Raw genomic sequence first — 22,335 nt, 5'->3', positions numbered from 1 at the left:
TCATTACCTTTCATACGTTTCCTTAAATCTCCTAACTGTAAAGCATCAGATAAAAAACTATAGGTCTAGGGATGTGTTATTTTTAGTTGGCGATGTTCAATTACTTTTACTAAGGGCAATCATAATTATTAGAGAGCTAGATCTAAACATTAATACAGATTCAGTTTATCGGCATATAGAAAAAATCATGTAAAGAAAAAAAAAACTCACTTTAATCATTTATCATAATAAAAAATAATCTGATCAACTAAAAGTTCAATAATTTCCAATATCTTACAACTTTCAACATCTAAGATTTTTGTATCAAATATGTTCTGAATAGACATAAGCTAAAAATACGAATGTTGTCTGCTGCAATTCAATATGAATTTAGAACTTAATCAAATTGTTCATAAACATTTATGATAAATATACAAAATTTTCTAGAAATTAAAATTAATTTAACATTAAAATGTTAACCATAAAGATAAAATTTATCATATCTACTTATTTTAATATTTATTAGAAAAATTATAATTCGTAACTAATCTTGTCTCGGTAAAATTATTAAAAACAGTCAATGAATTTAAATTTTAGAAATCAAACACAATTGAATAAAATATGATTGCTTTAAAATTATATATTAATAGGTCAATTAATAAATAACATCCAATGTGATAGTATATTTAAATTCATATTACTTAAAATACATCTAATAAATATAGCTTCATTTTTATTTATACCCATTTATTATATAATTTAACATTTGTAGATGTACTTGAAATACTTGGAGTTTGAATCCAAGTAAAAAAATAAAAAGAAATCAAATACATTATTTAAGAAGATTAAGGACAAATGTAAATCAATCACACAGTTATTATTGAACGATAGTTGGAAAAATAAAAACAGGGTTGAGTACATTCTCTTTTTATAGATTACAGTTAACACAACACAATCAAGTCTAAGCTTGCAAAACATAGTGAAGGGAGCATCTGACATGGACGGTATTCAGGAACTTGCTTACAGTGGTCAACAAGCATCAAGTGCAACCCACCATCTCAAACTTTTACGAAGTCTAAACTAAGAAATCTGAACGTAGAAAAAACGACTATAAGCAATAAAATGTCAGACATTACACCTTACGTGAACTTTCTGGTCGTTCATCAACGGCAGAAGATGATTTCAGGGATGGCAGCGGTGAAGTCTCACCAGGTTTCACATTTTCACCACCCGGCGGTAAACACCTTTTTGAAAAAAATGCCGCAATACTCTTCGGTCCCTCACTGGATTTTTCTGACAGTTCAACCAGACATAGTTTAGATATTGAAACAAAAAACATCAAGACTTCGGGGAGAAGTGCTTGGGACAGTAAAGATAGCATACCAGGTTTAGCTGTCAAACCAAGCTTATCCAGAACTTCTTTCTTCACCTGGATAAAAATGAGAAATATAAAATTCAGCATAGATACACACTAAACTCAATCACGAAGAGAGAGAGTTTGTGTTCCCAGAAAGTCAAAATAGCATTGGTTTTTTAGGTCGTGATGCGCAAATTCATTTACAGCTTGGCATCTCGATGACCCGGAAAAATTTATTAAAAACGTGACTGGTATCATATTCAGAACTAGAATGCACATCGGTGGAAGGGGAAATCAGCCAAAATATGTTCTTGGAGTCCAGGATAAAAAAAATGGTAAAGGATCACCCCCATTAACTTTACGAACCATTTCTTGATCAAGGTGAGGGAATTTCAAAGATTTGATAGGATTTATTCAACCCTTTGCCAAATGATGATATACAACAGTCACTAACTGCCATCCTGATGAATAAATAGATACTAGATTGTAAGTTATAAGATGGCTTTAGTTCAACACAACTCCATACGAATCCAATTGTTAAGGGGCCCAACCAGGTTAAGATAATTGGCATGTCCACTCCATATTTAACCACCCGAGTTCATTATGGGTCAAATGTATGTCAGGTTATTACTTGTGACTACTATCCACCAAAAGCAGCATCAAGGGTTTCTGGGGAATAAATGATATTCACACAACATACCAAGGATCACAACTGCAAAAAGTTTAATTGGTAGCAAAGGTACTAGATTCATACGCATCCATACAGTTGAGAGGTGGGCAATATAAATATACTAGCAAATTATACTAAAAATCGTTAATTTTAATAACTTTCACTATAGTAATTAGCTGCAACTGCTAGATTGTGAGATCTCCACCAAACTAACCTGCAAACGGTTATCGACATAGTCAGCTACTTCGCGTACTTTATTCTTCATCAAGGACTTCGGCACAGAAGGGAATTTCTGTTGCAAAGATACCAGCACTTTATTCATACCTTGAGAACAACTTTGAATAGTGGTCACCTGAAAAGTTACAAAATCTTTGTAAAGTGATAAAACTTGCATGTTATCTCATAAAATTAGATGAATTAGGAGAGAATAAAAAGGGCAGCTTTCCCAAATCCCTGCACCTGGCAAGTGTCATCTCAACCAACATAATGACTGATTGTTCCCTCAACCAATTTCACTACATTGACTCTGGCAAACTACACATATACATGAAAATTATCCAATTCAAACGCATAACTTACAATAGCGGGTAGGTCTGAGTCAGGAATCGCAACTACACCAGATGTTGAACTAGCACCACCTTTCCCATCAGAGAGATGGACCTTTTGTTCCTCGTCTTGCATCTTATCCATCGGTATTTCTATAGGTGAGCTGCCAGGTACTACGTACATACGCAAAGCCTGCAAGAACTTCTGCTCCACCTTAGAAATACCACCAGTACTGTGATCTGGCGACAACTCCTTGTCGTGAATAAAATTTGTTATAATCAAGGGATGATTTTTCCGGAGAGCAAGGTCTGTCAAACTGTTTACATATTTTTGTTGCCGAAGTAAAGCACAAAACTCCTCGTTGTAGCTAGATGAGCTATCATTCCCCTTAATGTCACCATCTATTCCCCTTCTGTCCACTTGTGCACCCTATATATAAATAAAAGAAATTTAACTAATCAGTTGCAGTGGTTTTAAAATTCAAAAACAGTTGTCTGTTACCGGAACTACTGTTCTAGATGAAATAAAAGAAGCCCTTGATCATGCTCCTATCCCAGCCCTTGCAAATGCTGATAAAAAATACATAGCATGCACAGATATCGAGACATCAAAAGGTCTAAACATCACTCATCTCAGAATCACTGAAATGAAAAACATTGTAATAACAAACACAAACTGATTACAGCAAAAAAGACCAAGCCTATACCTCATTTTCGGAGAGATAGCCATCTGGTACCAAAAACCCATCTTCACTTTCTTCATCAGACTTTGAGCATTCCTCTTGACAGTCCTCTTCATCTTTATCACAATCAGAAAGACTTTCACCGGGTTCCTCCTAAAACAGACAGAATGTTGTTAGCAGATGGACGGCATCCATTGCAAATTAATTCAATTAAATACAGAAAAATCAATGCACCTCTTCCCACTCCTCGTCACTGCTGACATCATAATCCAGGCTTGGATCCTTCCTTAGCGGATGGCGTGCTCCAACAATTTGACTAGAAAAAATACATATTTTAATACACATGCAATCTCAAACAAGAAAATACTGAAAATACATATTGTAACACACAAAAACGAAAAGTATCACTGACAACAGCGCTAATGTACTCATGTATAGGCATTTAATCAAATCAACAGAGCATCTAACATTAGGGACAGTATCTGCATAACTAAACTTTAGATGAACAGTTGAATCACTGGATTTACCCATTTTTAAGTGAATGCATACTACATCCCTTTAAAAGTCAACATAAAAAATCCATTCATGAAGCACAATCTAACCTTTTTGTGGGCCAAACACCATAAAAGGCAGGCCTATGAGACTTATCAAACTGAAATAGTTGCCGTGCTCGACGGTACTTCTTGCCATCATGAAGAGAACTATCTGCATTCGCTGGACATGAACTGATATCAGAACTATATTCACCCAATCTGTCCACGTGTTTCTCCATGTCTAACTCATCATCATGAACATCAGTTTTAATAGATGTCAGCTTAAGCTCCTTAAAAACTTCAGTCCTAGGCTTCAGACGAATGCCCCAGTTCTGTTTTCTGTTTGAGCGAATTGATTGTCCTAAAGAGCGCCATGCAGAAAAGTGTGACCTGAAAAGAGGGACATTTTTAGTTAGATCTGAAAACAGAACAACTAGTGTAAAAAGAATGTTGAAAGAAACTTACTTGCGAATATCCTCAAGTATTACATCATTACTTGATGCAAGAGTACAATCCATTGCAAGTGTAGCTGACTGAAACAAACTTTCATTCTTGCTGCTTGACAAATCAGATGCAGATGATTTGGTTGAAACGTTGTCATTCTCAGATGAGGAATCAGCTTTACATTTTTTCAGAAAACGATGCATAATTGAGACTTGCAGTTGTAAACTCCGCTTCTTCTTTGACTCAGCTTCAGCTTTCTCTCGACGTCGTTGTGCCTTTTTTGTTTCCTCTACTTGTTTCTTTTGCTGTTGCTTCTTTATAGAACATTTCTCATTATTTGTTGTCTCACCTTGTGACAATTGTAAATCCGATTCCTAAAAGAATCAAGTGGTTGAAAAAATAAAGTCTTTAATAAACAAAAGGTAAATTTCATTTCAATTTTTCATCAAATGAATATTTTTGTAACATACTTTTATTATATTCTGCAAAAAATATATAATAATGCTCTAAAAATTAAACTTGATAAGCAATTACAATTATATACTTGCAAAAGTGTTAATGTCTAATAAATAAATTTTTAATTCAAATTTTTAAATAAATTCTCAAAAAAGTATTGTATCCTAAATTTTAAGAATTGGTACCACTATATTATAACAAACACCATCTAACGCAACAGACTGTTAAATGTTGTTAGCTAGTAGAAAATATTCATTTTAAACATATGTAAAACATGATTGCGCTGCCAATGAGAGCATCATCAAGAAAGAAGCAACTTCAGCTATAAAGAACACATAGCAGCGCAAAAATAGTAACACTTACATTGGGCTGTGTTTCTCGTTGCAGTTCTTTGTGCATGTTTGCTTTCTCTTTCTCAGCTTCTCTTCTGTTTCTCTCCAGCTGTTTCATTAGCAATTTATTTTCTTCATTTGCTCTTTTCTTGTCCCTACAATTATATGTTAGAAAATTAAATCAATCATCACAAGCATTTAAATATTTTTGAGACACAAACCACATTATGTTAGGAAGTGTTGTGTACATGGCTTCACTATTTTTCTGCAACGAATTATCCACTAACAAGCGGATATCTGCCTCAGGAAAAGCTTTATTGAGCTTTGTCGATGCCCTCTTTAAGGCATCATTGAAATTTGGCTCACACTCTAGCCTTTTCAGAGCTGCTATCATTTCTGAAAAAAAAAAATAGCAAATACTTATTAAATAAACATACAACCTCATTTCCAAAACTTGATCAGATAAAGAACTCTTAGAAAGGCGAAAACAATGAAACACAAACTATGAACGTAAATTATGGCTAGCTTCAGTATAAAAGCAGCTATAATGCAAAAAGAAAGTCACGTTACCACCAGCAAGAATAAAAATTCACATTCTTACTTTCAAGACAAATAAATAATTTGACTAATTATAAGCAAAGTACATTCAACAACCAAAACTAACTACACTAGTAGCGAGCACATTACCAGAGACCGCTATAATCCTATCATGGATCCTCTTCCGGCACATGCGTCGAACACCAAGCTGTCCTCGGACAGATATCGGCAACAATTTCAAATCCCTCGTCTGCATCACCGATAAACAAGTCTCAATTACAATTGAATGACCAAGCCCTAGCATGCATGTTATACGACTGAATACTTAATGTATCAAACATGAACAGAAATCAAGATAAGCAAGAATTCTCAATCACCTCCCAACACCAGAGACACGACTCGGCGTAGTCCTCTAATACATCAGCATCCGCATTAGGCAAGCCATAAGTCACTCTCTGTCCCGCAAACAACACGCTACTCTTCACAGTAGCGTAGGTCACCGGCTCCGCCAGCACGATTGCGCCGCTACCGACCTCTCCGTTCAATCTGTCGTGAATCTCATCAACCAGCTTCGACAGCGGGAGGTCGCTCTCCTCTAACAGAGCCGCGACGACGGCGTTTCGCGAACCGCCACACTGGCTCAGTTCGATGCGCACTTTCTCAGCCACGGCTTCCTTATAATAGCGGAACAAGGCGTCGAGCTCCTTCTCTAGGGTTTCAATGTACGCTTGCTTCTCCTCGGCACTCTTTAGGTTTTGCAGCACCGATGGAACTCTCTTCCGGCTCCGCGGAGTGGTGCTCCTCGGAGTGGTGGTCTTTGCACGATTCGAATTCGGATCTTGAGAACAAGGACGAGGCGGAGTAGAAACAGGTTCGGCACCGCCGGCCATGGTCCCAATCGGCGCTGCCATTTCCACCTCTTCCACTTTCCCCAAAACCTTCTGTGAGTTTTGATAACTGATTCGACCTGTGAGATCTGTTGTGAAAAATAAATGAACTTTAACCCTATTTGTAATGCTGTGGTGTGTAGAAGAGTGGATTAAGTAAAGATCGATTTGGACATGTATAAACGCAATGGTAAAGAAAAATTGAAAATTGGCTTTGGGGAAGAAATGAAAAGGATGAGAATATAAACACAAAAATTGGTTAATGAATTTTGTTTTCGCGCCAAACTCGCTCATTTCGCTCCATTGCCGAATGTATTTTCGGGTATCCAAACCCTATTTTTCGGGTGTCCGAAACCTGTTTTCAACCGTTTTAACCCGATTACAAAGATATATGATGAAGTAATCTAATTATTATTATTTCACAAGTTTTATTACTAATTTTTTGTTTTTTTTTTTGTTTTTTTTTCAAATTTTAAAAATTATTTAATAAAATATGAACTTAAGTCAAAATAATATATCATTACATTATTACTTGAATAATCATAATAGTATATTCAAACAAAACTTTTCATAAATATCTTTGGAAAAAAAATCATAATAAAATGCTAAAAAAAGGTAAGAAAATATATTGAAAAACTTGCACAAATTAACTTAGGTATAAGATAAACTTAAACCACAAAAAACGTTTGTCCAATTCTTTTTCTTTTTATTTCTCCGCTTTATAAGTATTTGTAGATAATTTTTTTTAAACACGTCTTAAAAAAACATGAAAAAAGAAAAAATATAATAATGATCAAATATTTAAATAACGTAAATAATAAAAATGACAATCATTATAGTTAAACGATAAAATGTCCATTGAAATTTGAAATGTAATTCATAAATTTTTTATTAAAAAAACTAGTGAATATCTTATTTTAATGTAAAAATATATTTAATATTATTAAACTTAAAATTATTGTTCTCTTTATTAAGAAATTATTAAATTGTTATTTTGGTTTGAATAAACTAATATTTATCTTTTGTTCTTAAAAAAGTTGGATATCAGGTGTTAAAATTAAATATAAAAATATTGTTTCAAATTAAATTGGATAACACTTTAAGGAAACAAATTGAATGGTATAATAATTTTGGTAAACTAAACTCAACTATTTTGAGTTATTGTGAGTTTTATAATTATTCACAAGTGTAAATTGTTTTTAATATTCATTTTCTTAAACATGTTTTTCAGTAACATTAAAATGTAGGAACTAAATTGATTTTACAAGAAATCAACTTACAAAAATTCAACTTATATTTACACTTGAATTCAAATCTAATTTACAATAGCAATTTTTTTTTTTTGTGCAGGTTAGTTCAATGATATTAATGTCATCCTAATTATGGATTAATTTTGATGGATATTTATGAATCTAGATGTGATTTTTACTTTGCTATTTAGGAGAACTTTATGGTTGTGTAATTTAGCTTAATATTGTTGATTTTACTCAGTCATGCTTTGAAGTTAAGATTTGTTTTGAAGATGAGATATCAGAGGATAAAATATTATAATTATCTTATATTGTAACATGACATTTGTTACATTTATAATATGATAATTACTTACTTTACTTTATCAATTTAGTTTAGTGTATTTCTTTTGCCTCTAATCAAAATTGACTCCATCTAATATAATATAATGAAAACAATATACTTGTTAAGTTAATTATTATTTGCTGAATCTTTTATTTAAAACATAAATACTTATCTAAATAAACTCAGAGTTTAATTATATATAAAAGATTTAGAATTATAATACATATTTCGCTTAAAAGATAGTTATAACATTTCGTATGCATCAATTAGTTATAATTTTGTAGTTTGGTAAAATTGTTGTTCTTTTATTATTATTTTTTTCTAATGTTTTTCTTCATATATCATCGTTTTATAATTTAATCACATCCCATTGTAGTACAATAATTAATGAATATCTATATTTGATTAGATTTTTAAAAGGAATAAATTTCTGCTAAAAATAAATATCATATTATAAAAAAATTGTTGATGAAAAAAAATTTGTTAATAAAATAAAATTGACTAACCGATTTAAATGACGAATTTGGAATTTTAATTATGAACAAAAATATCTATGAGTAAAATTTATTGATAATTTAAAAATTTTATTATCGATGGATATTTTCATTAATAAATTATATTGATAAAAAAATATAATTGGTCATTAAGTTGATCTTTAAAATTAGTTATTATGGTTTTAGCTACCCAGGAAAATTGGTCACTAAAAATTAATTACTTAGGTTTTGACTATAAAAAATGAATTAGTTTCTAAATTATTTTACAATTATTTAGTGACTAATTGTAATTTTTTATTTATAATAATAATAATTATTTTAGTAATTAATAATTTTTATTTTTTAAATTAGTGTCTAAATTGGTCACTATAGTGATTAATTTTTAAAATTTATTTTTAATTGAAAATTTATTTTTGTAATGGTAAATCTATTTGACTTTTACATTTTTAAATTTAAAATTATCATCCCATAATAATATTTTTTCATTTAAAAAAATAATTTTATGTCTATAAAATAATTTAAAGTCAATAAGTTAATTCATTATTTCAATATTTATACTTGAGTTTACACATCCTATGAAATCGTAGTTAAATTTTGAATTATCAATCGATTTACAATGTAGTTTTATTAAAAACATTTGAATCACATTTCTCTCTTCTTTTTCCTTTTTCAGAACATTGAAGTCAACATATTCTCACTTGATAGTTTTTACCTTATTTAAACCCTAAACGGATTATCCCGGAACTTTTTAATTGTTACATTATTCATACAATGAAGTGATTAATTCATTATTGTTCTAAAACTTATTCATTATTCATATTGGTATTGATTATTCATTATTCTCCAAAGCTTATTAATGTTTATGAGTTGAACTAGGTATTTGATAACACCACCTTTTAAAATACAAACATCAAGCATATATTGATTCTAATCTATAGACTAATTTGAATGAATTATTTTTATGTATATATTGAGTTATTTATTTTATTTGGGATGCAAATAATCACATGACAATTTCATGCAAAAGATGACTCACATTTTGAAGAACTAAAAGTTTAAAAAATTGAACATGTTATTGTTAGTGGTAAGACAAGTTAGGTGAATCCTCCTTTAACCAAAATTTATGATTATCCATTTAGTCAATTGTAATTCTAGAAAACTATAAAGGAAGTGACTTGGAAAGTGATAATTCTTCGAAGCTCAATCAACTCTCACTCCACAAAAACTAAAAGTATAAATAATTACAGAAAAATTAAATCTTAGTGGGTAAAGATGATAACATAGGAGAGAAAAAAAAATGTAGTCTCATCCCATTCGATTCATGATAACAATATTTGTTTCAATCTGAATCACAAATTAAAATATTATATAATTTACCATTTCTTATATATTGTTATAAAAAAATTGTAAAGAATATATGCAATTTGAAGTAAAAACTAGATTTAATTAGTTGGATGGTATCATATTTCGTTCATATATGTCAGTTTAATATTTATTTCTAAAAATGCATCAATCGAGTCCCAATTTTTGAAAAAATATCTCAATCAGGTTTTTTCATACAAAAATTATTAAAATCGTTAACTTAATTCATGATTTTTACCACTAAATTTTTATATAAATATCAATACTTAATTTTGTAAGTTATTGACGGTGTTAATATTTTTTTGTTAGAAAAGACCTAATTGAGATATTTTTTCAAAAGTTTAAACTCAATTAACACCTTTCTATGAAACGGTTACCAAACTAAAACATCTAAACAAAAATTGTACCATTCGACTAATTAAACCTAAAAATTAGCATTTAAATATAATTTTTACTAAATTTTTTTTTCAAATAAATATATTACTCTTAATCTAAATCTAGTTCTACACGATTCATTTTATTTCACTTTATAACGGTAACAAATCCAACCATAAACATATACTCAATTCATGTTGGAATGCATCTTATAATATAAATATGTTTCTTTTTTAGAATAGTAGATTAATATTTATTTTCCTCAATCAATTTCATAAATATCGAATAATCTTAAGTTTAATTTTTAATATATATATATATATATATATATAATGATCTTTTAACTATTAATTTTTTACAAATTTCTTTTATAATATTAAGTGTCACTTTTTAATTCATTTTTTTTTTATTTTGAATATTTTAAAATTACTTAGGCAATATTACATTTTATTACAAGAAAAAAATTGTCAAAATTTAATTTCATTGTCTTGCATAAAACATCGATCCTTCAATTCAAATCATATGTACAGTAATTTAGTTTTTGTTTTTTTTTATCGATTTCATTTTATTTGCAATAATAATTTAATTTGGTATGAAAATGAATAGCAATTGGATTTAAAAGTTGGTGCATGGTTTCCAATGTTGATAAGCATAGGTGTAATGTTTTCCAATGTTGTTACCGTTGTTGGGATTAATGTGGTCTGCTGTGGCACACTCTTCAACGGCAATAAGCGGTGCATGGCAGGTTAGGTCTGCTATGCTCTGCTGCTACATTACTCTGCTTTGCAACTTTCAATGTCTGTGTGAGAGAAAAAACACGAACGCTGAGTGGAACAAAATTCGGCGAAGATCAGCACTGTATAGCCGTTAGACAAAGATTTATTTGAACTTTTGTTACAGATATACTGTGCCAAAAAAACAGAGTGCACAGAGAAGATACCTTTTATTTACTCAATTATGATCAGACTTTATTTTTTCATGATCTTCAAAAGTTTCATTTCAATCAGCCAAAATTTACTTTCCGGAGGATTGAATTGAAACCTGATCCGTTTTTTGAAAAAGAAAATGGAGATAATATTAATAATTGCAATTATTTTGTTATAAATAATAAATTTAAGAATTTAATGTAGAACACTATTATGGGTTTCAATTTAATTTCTAATAAAAAATATTATTATTGATGTAAAAAGTTTAGTAAAATAGAAAAGATAAGGAAATTTTAAGTTTTATGAATTTGATTAATTGAAAAAAATTAAGAAATTAATGTTGAAGAAATCAAATTTAAATTAAGAAATTAATGTTGAAGAAATTTTATTAAGGTATTTATATAAATAATATATGGAGGGAATGTCTCATTTATTAATGAATAAATAAATATGTTTATAGTAGGTGAATTGTATTTTAATCATTAAATTTTAAAATGAATTAATATGTTTTTTTTTATTTAGTGACACGTTATTATTTCTCTAAAAATTTCAAATATTAATTTTAAATCTTTGACTAGTCAGGAAATATTCCACACATACACTTTCATATATTTTTTCTTTAAATTTTAAATAAATATAAATGAATCGAGTTTTTCTTAAGCAAATGACAAGTTAATATTTGTTACAAGTTAAATGGCATGTTATATACACATTTTAGTTAGAATTTGTTAAATAGTATAAATAATTTAAAGTTAACTTTAGATCATTTGCTGTGTTAGAAAAGTTTTACATAGTTAGATTATAAGAATTATATGTATTCATTTTAAATTTAAAGAGTAAATTATGTGAAAGTTTTGAACCAATAATATATTTCAATTTCACATAAAATAAAAAACCTATCTAACATTTTATTAAATTTATGTTACTAATTTTACTAAAATGATAATGCTTGACATTATAATTATATCAATAAAAATTAAATTATTAAATGTATTATTTTACGATTTAGCTGTACAATTTAATCATAATTCAATAATATTTTACGTAAAATTAAATTTATGTGATTGTTAGTAAAATGATTTTTTTTTTTTTGTAAATTGTAGTCTTAAAATAAGTTTTGTAAAATATGATCAGTTTAATATAAACAACGTGTGGGTTCAAAATAAATAATATTGAACTAAGACAAAAATTGCGCACTCATTTAAAATTCAAAATTTAGATGTATAATATAAATTAAATTTATTACCTGAATCCACACACACACACACACACACATATATATATATATATATATATATATATATATATATATATATATATATATATATATATATATATATATATATATATATATATATATATATTCATATGTATTTAAAATTTTGAACATTATTAATAGTTATATTTTTTTAGTATTCTAAAATAAAAATATATTAATATTATCAACTAATATGATAAGTAAGTTAACAAATTGAATTTAAAATGCATGTAAGAACATTAAAAGAATTGAAAGGTAAAAGCCGGCCAAAAAATAACTAAAATTTAAATTGTTAAAATTAATTTAAAATAATATTCAAAATTCTTTAAAATTAGTATACGTAATACTAGGGTGGCAAAATGAGTTGGCCCGTTGGGTCAGCCTCTATTAAAAGGATGAGTTGTGTTAAAGATTTCAACCTCTTAATCTATTCTAACCTGTCTCATCCAGTCCGTCGATTGGATGAGGCAAAATACAAATTAATATATCCTAACCTGTTGGTCTGTTTTTAAAAAATAAAATAAAAATAATTATAAAGATTATTTTTTATATATTATTTTTTAAATGTGTAAATATATAATAGTATTTTAATTAAATCATTAACACATACAAATTAAGTTTAAATTATTAGTTGTAATTGAGTAATTTAATATGTAAATGTAATGATTATTTTATTTTATCTAATTAAAAATATTAGCTAATCAATCAAAAGTTTAAAAAAAAAATTGATTAAATATGTTTTTAGTATTAATTTATATGTATAGATAAACAAATTTTAAAAAAATTAAAAAAATTAAAAAGAAAAAGAAAAAATTATCTAACTTTTAATAAATCACAGGTCGGGAATAATAGAAATAAATTGGCCTATTATACCATCCCTACGTAGGATATAGTTTTTTTAGCGACCTTCAAAGAAATTAATTGAATTGGAAATGTGAGTTTCAAATTAGTGATATCTTAGATGATGAAACTAATGTACAATCGAGACAAATACACCAATTTTCATCATTATTGGTTGACGACAAATAGTTTATTGGTAATTTTTTTTTGGCAGAAGTCTTTACAATACTCCTAACTATTCATTTCAAACCTTTTAAAGTGTGTTTACAAAGTTTTTTTTTTTTTTTTTAATGAGTATCGTGGGAGTAACATTCAAGGTAGTCTTGTATTATTAAAAATTTGGGAGGAACATGTAGAAGAAGATAATTTCACACTGTTAGAGATGTAAAGTTGCTCCAAAGTGTCGTTTTTTTTATGAAGTGAATTGTTTATTCTTTTCCTAGGCGCGTTGATTTTAATTTTAACTTTTTTTATTTGTATTTTTACAATTACGCCTTTTGATATGAACAATTAATATTTTACAAGAAAATCAAAGTTATAGATATTATCACAACATAAAGACACGTGTATAAAAAAAATGTATAAGAATGGTAAAATGGGTTGACTAACAGGTCAACATGAATTAAAAGAAATAAGTTATATTAAAGATTTTAATCCATCAGTCCGTCTTGATCTAGTTTATCCAATCCATTAATTTGATGGGTCATAATTCAGGTCAATTTGGTATGTTCCATTTATTCGTTTTAAAAAATAACTTTTTTATATATTATATTTTTCAAAAAATTTAAATATATAATAATATTACCATTTAAATCATTAACACTTAAAAAATAAATTTCAATTATTAGTTATAATAAAATAATTTAAAATATAAATATAATAATTATTTTGGTTTATTTAATCACAAATATTAACTAATCAATTAAAAGTTGAAAAAGTATTTTATATATTAAATATGATTTTAATACTTATATATATTTATAAATCATTCTTAATTCAGTAAAATTACTTTTTCTTCTTAAATTTGTTTTCTCAAAATTTATAAAATGCATAATATGTATAACGCAAAATGTTTGTAATGTGAAGAGAATAAGATCCACAGAAAATTCAGGTTGGGCTCGAGATTATGATCCAAAAGCGCACGAACTTGGTCCACTCAAAACCTATGGCTCATGTTCAATCTCTTAACCATTTCACCTTCGTATCACATGCTGCACCCATGCACACACCACACAAATAATAACCAAAAAAAAAAAAACAAAACAAAAAACATAGCAATTCTGAAGGAAATGCTCAGAAGCAGCACTTTAACACACAGTGTTACAGTCACCTGTGTTCGTCAAAGTCACAGACAATGGCACCAATCAATTCCCGCGAACTATAGAGTCTGTGACGCTGCTCGTAACACTCTGTTATCGAACTCCGCGATCTTCAAGTGGAAGACAAAATCGAATACTAAACGTAACAGCTCTGGAATGGGAACCTTCACCACGCGCGCCTTGGCGCAGCCGCTGAAGAACGCCGACGAACTCATCGATTCCGTCGAGACGTTTATCTTCGACTGTGACGGTATGTTACTGATTTCGAACGCTTCAACTATTTGTATTTCGCACGCATCATTTCATTTTTATACCGATTCAGGATGAGTTTTATTTTTATTTTTATACATTTTTCATTGTAAATGTTTTTATATCCTCAGTTCAATTAATTAGAGATCAATCTAAACATAACTATTGTATAATTATTTAGTTATTCTAAAAAAAATGGTTAATCTTTTACCTAGTTTTATGTATATGCCAAAACTGAAAGTAGACTAAAGCGTAAAATGAAGTCGACTATAGAAATTAAACGATTAATTTGACAAAAAAAAACTCTATACTGTTTATTTTTTGTAGGCTATTAGACCAAATTCTTGTGCATGATCAATCAATTAGAAGTCAACTTTTAAAATAGTTATTACACAATTAAAAAAAACTCTATAATAATAAAATGCTAATATGTGATTATCGGTGCATTTTAGATAAATTGTAGAGAAAGTTGTTTTTGAAGTTATGAGTTTAATATTCCAGCTTGTCCGTATCATGTTAATGGATATCATGCATGATATTTGTGTACAAAAGTGACCTGATTAATGGAAAAAATGGTGATGCTTGATTTTTTTTCTGAGGTCCTTCGGTGAAAAAATGGTGATGCTTCTTGTTCTGTTTTGCTTTATCAAATCCCTTGGGTTGTTTCCAAAGTATATTGACATAATGCGAATTTCTTTTACCATTAAAACTTAATTCGCAGGAGTTATATGGAAAGGGGACAAATTAATAGGAGGAGTTCCCGAAACACTTGACTTGCTCCGGTCAAAGGTTTGTGTGCTAATGTAGGCACTAGGCTTTTACCTGCAAGTTTCAATGTGAACTATCCTTCAATTTATTGTTCTTCATTTCAAGCAAAAAGTCTTGAGGTTTGTGAACTATCTTTAGGGAAAAAGACTAGTTTTTGTCACCAACAACTCAACCAAGTCTAGGAAGCAATATGGAAAGAAATTTGAAACCCTTGGCCTGAATGTCGGCGAGGTTAGTCCGCATTTGTTGTTCCTCACTTTGTTTGCACTGAAATTGTTTAGTGAATAATAATGAATTTGTAATCTTTAACTATTGTGTTATTTCAGGAGGAGATTTTTGCGTCATCCTTTGCTGCTGCTGCATATTTGAAGTCCATTGATTTCCCAAAAGATAAAAAGGTAAGATATCATTTTTTGGTTTGCAGTAGGACCCAAACTAATATTAAGTATTTAATCCAGGAACTCTTTTAACCTCAAATGGTACCCTAAGTTAACATTAGGAGTAAGTTAACACTGGCCTCCAGGTTAACACTTACTATATGACATGCCTTTTGTTTGGGAGATTACACTTATTCCCCATGCTTTGTTATTTTGAAAGGACGTTACGTAGGACCATTTTGTAAAGGAAGGGATATGTGTGATTCATTATTTCATTTAACAGAAAAGGTTATCAAGGAATAAGTCCATTAAGTAAGGAACGCTAGATTAGTTTTTTCCCAAACACAACAAGTCTCGGTACAATTCCACTTAAACATAAAAGTCCACAAATCTTACATTAAAGTTTTGATTTGTTTAATACTCTTTGGCTTAGTTTATCAAGGTTATCCATTATATCCTTACAGACATATATTTATATGGCAGTTTCTTTGATGTAGTTGACTAGTAAAGGGGCTCTTTGTTTCTGCAACGAACCTTGCTTCCCTTAAAAATTTTTCCCGTATCTTTGTTTGGCGTTTTATCTCATCCTTTGTTGAAATATATGCTCTCTACCTTTATAATTATGCCAAATATTTTTATGCTGGAATCCTAAAATGTTTCTTTTTATTCTGTGGTATTTTCTGCTGCCATAAAGTTTCCTATTTGTTACTTTTATTGATTGAAAGCGAAAATACATTTAACTTAAAATCCTTAATTCCTGAAATGCAAAGTGTGTCCTTTACCCACATTCCTTTTGTAAAGCTGTATCCATTAGAAGCAGCTGCATCTATTTTTGGGTTAGCTGTAATGATGGGAGAATGAATGGAGTTGTAACAAATGATTTTCTTGTAGGTTTAAAGGGCATAGGGAAACCTAAGAAAACTGTAGTAGAAACAATTAGAAAAGACCTTGCCCAAAATGGCCGCATTTCAAGTTTGGATTTTGATGAAAGCTACTGGGTTGTGTCTTTGATTACCACATGACATAATATGAATCATATGACACATTTTGACCCCAAAAGATTAATTGATTTTGAGGCCAGGCTAACGATAAGTGAAAAACTCAACGATATTTATGCGGAAACTCCTGTAGTAATTGCAATGCCGAACGTCATACTAGCGTGATTTTTTTAATTGTAAAGTATATTTCTCAATCAATGCTTCAGAACATTATCATTTGAATTATGTTGCAACTGAATACTATATCTTTCATAAATATTAATTATTTATAAATCTGAAAGTTAAGGACTGATAGATGAACATGATTTAGGTTTATGTCATTGGAGAAGAGGGAATCTTGAAAGAGCTTGAGCTTGCTGGATATCAGTACCTTGGTGGGCCGGTATGCACTATTGAGTTCCATATGCAACATATTTACCGTCTGTCTTTTTAATACTTATAAATCTGATCTCTCAGTTACTGTGTAATATCATTTGTTTGCTTGGTTGTTTCTTTTTTTCTTTTCAAATCAGATTGATAGCTAACAATACATATAAATTAGATTTAAATGATAATGCATGGGACATAAAAATCTCAACATCTAGTGTAGAAGAAGGGCGCAGAAAGTCAAACAAAACTAGTAGATGTAATGTATAAAATATTTAAATAGTTATGCATATGTAATGTATAAATCTTCTATATTAGTATGGAATTATCCTTATGTCTGATTTCTCCATCCCAATTTTATATGCATGTTCTTCATTTAGGAAGATGGCGGGAAAAAGATTGAACTGAAGCCAGGTTTTTTGATGGAGCACGATGAAGATGTATGTGCTTCCTGCCTTTATTGATAATTTTAATATTTTTATTTGATATTATTTGTAGTTCGTGTAAAAAAAATGTGTATATTTATTAGGTTGGAGCAGTTGTTGTTGGGTTTGATCGCTACTTCAACTACTATAAAATCCAGTAAGATTTCAAAGCTGTCACTGAAACATTAAGGACACGTTTATGCACTAGAGTTAGAGAGATATCTATTTTTATTTTCCTGTTTTCTTCATAAAATGTTGCTGTCATTGAGTTCCAAGCGAAAGAGATATCTTATTCCTTCGAATCTGTACATGTTAATGCAGAAGAGGATTTATTTTTTCTTTGGTTAGCAAAATCTGGGATATATGAGCCTGAAATGTTTCCTTAAAGCACTCGATGTTACATGTATTTTAATATACAGTAAAGTCTGTCTTGCACTATTTTATGGGGTTGTGAGATGGGATGAAGGAATAGAGAGAAAGAATGGAAAGGAAAAAAGGAAGAAAAGCAAATGTGATACATTATGTGATGGAAAAAGAAATGATAGGTAAAAACAATATAAGAGAAAGGGGTGTGAGAAAATAATATCCTCTAGCATGAGCATGATGATGATGGCAATCCTATTTCAAAAGTCACGCTGAGGTAGATAGAAACTCTGGATTTGTTATTATTGAATATCACTTTTTCCTTCGTGATGAAAGGTATGGAACACTCTGCATACGTGAAAACCCTGGATGCCTTTTCATTGCTACAAATCGTGACGCTGTTACTCATCTCACAGATGCTCAAGAATGGGCCGGTTTGTCCTTCTTTCTTCTCTCCTTATTGATTTTGTTTATTACTTTGTGCATAATAATCTCAGGAGTCGTTTGATTTTTCTTTATTATGCCACACTTCCAGAATTAGAGCACAGATTACATTAAGAAAACAGCAAAATAAGTATTTCAAAACAGGATTACAAACTAGAAACAGTTCAAAGCATCAACAACATGGGAAATATGATTATGCACTTTTGTACTTGCATTTCAGGTGGGGGGTCAATGGTTGGCGCCCTCAGTGGATCTACTCAACGTGAGCCACTAGTCGTTGGAAAACCCTCAACGTTTATGATGGATTACTTAGCAAACGAGTAAAAAGCTTTCTGTTACCTTATTCTTTATTTTCAGTACATGATAGATAAGTTATCTGTGGCATATATAATCTGCGTGAGTGTATGGCATTGTGTTGCTTAATGTTTTTACACAACTCTTATCTATTTACACATCTTTGCACCAAATCATTACTTCTTCACATTTCCCATCTTTTGTTGCTGTAGTGGGTCATTTTCCCTGCCTTTAAGAGTAACACGTGGTCATTAAAAAGAATAAACCACTATTTGTTGCTGCAATGAGAAAGTTTAGAGACTTAATCATTATTTTTAGTAAACCACTTTATATTTAGGGCAATGGATAGTAAACTGTAAAAAAAAATTTCTCTCTAGAATTTCTCTTAACAGATGTAATTTCATTGAACAGATTTGGCATTTCGAAGTCACAGATATGCATGGTTGGGGACAGATTAGACACTGATATCTTATTTGGGCAAAATGGTGGTTGCAAAACTCTTCTTGTGCTCTCAGGAGTCACCACACTGCCCATGCTCCAGAGCCCTAACAACGCCATACAACCAGATTTTTATACCAACAAAATTTCAGATTTTCTTACTCTGAACGCTGCAGCTGTATGACCAAACACTTTACATTTATAATTTATAAATGTATCATCCCCCAATTGAAGGTGGGGAAGGAAAGTCGTGTATTTTATTTAAGAAGTAAATAGTAATTAGAAAATGTTCCTTTATTATTATCTTTTTCCACTAAAGAGAATTATGTACAAGATTATGAAATGAGTAGTTTGATTATCTGTTAATATAAATATTGATTATGTATACTGTCTCATGACGTTTAAAGTTGTATCATCTGGAAAACAATAAAGGAGTGCCCCAGTGACGTTGCGATTCTTGAATTAAAAGCAAAAGTGAAAAAAATATAGAATTTGAATTTCACTACAATGATACCTTTGATTTTAAATGTTGAATATCACATTTAAAATCTTAATTAATAGCACCCTAAAAAGACTAGATATTCATCTAAATGGGATATTTAGTCAATGTGTGAAAAGAAGTTCATGTCGAGGGGAATTAACTTGATATCATGTTATTAGAGGATTTCTTTAGGTGTTTTGTTCCTGAATATTTGTGCTATTATTCATTAATATCACTGTGAAGATTTTCGAGGTTGTGAACAAATATAAGAAGAGATCACAAAGAGAGAATAGAGTTCGTATATAAAGAAGATTAGATCATCATTTTCAACCCAGAGTCAAGCCTAGAAGAAAAAAAGGAATGAACATCTTTATTTCATGTAAAATTTTAAAATGTAATAATGTCTTAAAATCTAAAATAATCCTAAAAATAACATGTATCATGCATGAAAAAAGATATATTAAATTATATGTTTCATAATTTAAATATTAAATAAACATAAGGGTCTTCTTTCTCAAGCTAGATCTACCATGAGCCTTCAAATGAGTTTCTTTCATCCATTTGTGGTGACATCGATATTAAAACAATATCTTTATCATTTTTATTTGATGTATTCATTTTAGTCATTTTTATCTATGACTACGAACTCAAATTAAATTTCTAGATATACAAAAACGAATACAAAAAAAATCCAATTATGATCATCAATTCCAAATTTCACAAGAGTACTCTGCTTCAAAATGACTTTTATTAAGTGCTTCAAAAGGATCATTATTAAAATAAAGAAAAATTCTTCAAAGTTAATTAGCATCTTCAGAATTTGATATCCAGTAACAGAACTAAAAATATAAAAAACCTCATATAAGGCAAGATATAATGGGCAAAACTGATATTATAGTAATAGAACTTCTGATTGACAAGGAAAAACAGGTAACAACAAAAAGAATGAATGGAGTGAACAACCACACACCTAATTACATCACAAATAAACAAACGAACACACATATATCTATCTCAGGAGAAATAAGCATCCAATTCTCCAAGAAATCAACGAATTTTATAACCCATATATCAGCAGAGAAGCATCTTGTTCTTGTTCTTGTCAGAATCAAACTTGGAAAGGCCATGGCCAATCCTTCAAATCCTCGTCCTGCTGCACCTTCCCACTCTTCATAGGCACAATAGCACCATTACTTCCCTCAACACAAGCATAGTACTTCAAGAAAAACGCAAGAGTGAGCACCACCCACTCCAAGCAAAAGATCAAAATGGTGAGTCCACCAGCCAATTTCAGAATCACAGCACCGTCTTCTTCCCTCACATATGACTTCAACTGCCCCAAAAAGTCCCCAGTTCTTGTAAACACCAAGACAGAAACTGAACCCTGAAAAATTGCTGTTAACACAGTGGCCACCATGTGTGCAGAGTACCAGCTATTGGCCCCCACTGCGGCACAACCCGAGACAGCACCCGCGATTGTGAAGATCTGAAGAAGGATGAAGAAGAAGCCGCAGAGAGAGGGAATGAGACGCAGAGAGAGAGTGAGGAAGATGCAGCTGGAGGCTGCACCCAAGAGAATGTAGTTGCAGAAAAGAAACACCTTGTGGGTGTTGTAGTGGCGTGGAGTGATGGAGGAAGAAGAGTTCATTGTGGAGAGACCCATTTGGGTTTTGAGTGAAAAAATTGAATCTTTGGAACAGGGGAGTGAAGTTGCAGGTTGAAGTGATTGAGATTGGGTTTGTGATGATGGGTGGAGTGAGAGTGGTGCTTGCTATTATAGGTGTTCTGAGGTTCCTGTTCATAACGGTCATATTTTTTTGTTCGTCATTTGATTGGGTCGGTGGAATGTGACCGTTGGGGAAAGTGGACCTACCCAGCTGTGATGTTGACGTTAGTTTCCCCTTTCCAACGCCTATTTGTTCTTTTAATTCTTGTCTTTTGGTGTGCTATTTTTCGTTTCCTTTTAATTTCAATAATTTGGTTGTGTGAAAGTTTGATTGTAGTCTTTATTTTTGGATTAGGATCTTTGCTTTAAATGTTTTATGTTAACATATGTGTAATTAATATATAATCTTCTCTTTTATGCATGTAATCGAAAATTCAGTTTTTTTAATCTAACTGTTTAATATTTTACTCTCTTATATCACATCACACATCAGAAATAAAAAATAAATTACAGATGATAACCGTAACTCTTACACAAGTTATTAATAATACAAAAATCGTTATATTTTAGAAAAATATAACGCTATATATTATTGTTAACGACTATTAAGCATTATAAATATAAATATAATAATAAATAAAGAAAAATTACACAGATTAAATAAAACTTAATTTTATTAAAATATTTTTTTGTCCTTAAATATGATCACAGTCTCTTCTCATCTTTCCCCAATCGATTTTCGAAAGGAAAAGGAGTTAACATTTTAAAACAATTAGACGCTTCTCATCTTTCCCCAATCGATTTTCGAAAGGAAAAGGAGTTAACATTTTAAAACAATTAGACGCGCTCTTTTACATAAGATTAGTTGTTTGTAGAAAATATCAGTATATTTAA

The 22,335-nt window shown here is 30.0% G+C and overlaps 3 protein-coding genes across 3 annotated transcripts; 1 reads left to right on the top strand and 2 right to left on the bottom strand.

The window, feature by feature from the left end:
* Positions 1–837: 837 nt before the first annotated feature.
* On the bottom strand, positions 838–6,674 carry LOC114185342 (chromatin assembly factor 1 subunit FAS1). The gene is made up of 12 exons (XM_028073009.1): positions 5,914–6,674; positions 5,687–5,786; positions 5,248–5,395; positions 5,031–5,154; positions 4,233–4,585; positions 3,837–4,157; positions 3,469–3,550; positions 3,259–3,387; positions 2,586–2,981; positions 2,221–2,358; positions 1,363–1,408; positions 838–1,272 (listed from the first exon to the last, which is right to left on the bottom strand). The coding sequence occupies exons 1-12, from the start codon at positions 6,445–6,447 to the stop codon at positions 1,112–1,114; spliced, it is 2,532 nt and encodes an 843-aa protein (XP_027928810.1). The 5' UTR covers positions 6,448–6,674; the 3' UTR covers positions 838–1,111.
* A 7,790-nt stretch (positions 6,675–14,464) lies between these two features.
* On the top strand, positions 14,465–19,679 carry LOC114183277 (phosphoglycolate phosphatase 1B, chloroplastic-like). Its single transcript, XM_028070232.1, has 10 exons — positions 14,465–14,822; positions 15,543–15,610; positions 15,728–15,820; positions 15,916–15,987; positions 17,275–17,346; positions 17,711–17,770; positions 17,860–17,912; positions 18,455–18,552; positions 18,783–18,882; positions 19,268–19,679. The coding sequence occupies exons 1-10, from the start codon at positions 14,543–14,545 to the stop codon at positions 19,476–19,478; spliced, it is 1,107 nt and encodes a 368-aa protein (XP_027926033.1). The 5' UTR covers positions 14,465–14,542; the 3' UTR covers positions 19,479–19,679.
* A 958-nt stretch (positions 19,680–20,637) lies between these two features.
* Positions 20,638–21,540, bottom strand: LOC114183508. The gene has a single exon (XM_028070547.1). It carries the CDS (start codon positions 21,436–21,438, stop codon positions 20,884–20,886), a length of 555 nt encoding a protein of 184 aa, XP_027926348.1. The 5' UTR covers positions 21,439–21,540; the 3' UTR covers positions 20,638–20,883.
* Positions 21,541–22,335: the final 795 nt, after the last annotated feature.

This window comes from Vigna unguiculata, chromosome 5 (assembly GCF_004118075.2).
Source record: "Vigna unguiculata cultivar IT97K-499-35 chromosome 5, ASM411807v1, whole genome shotgun sequence".
Lineage (NCBI taxonomy): Eukaryota > Viridiplantae > Streptophyta > Magnoliopsida > Fabales > Fabaceae > Vigna > Vigna unguiculata.
This window is presented reverse-complemented; position numbering and strand designations above follow the sequence as displayed.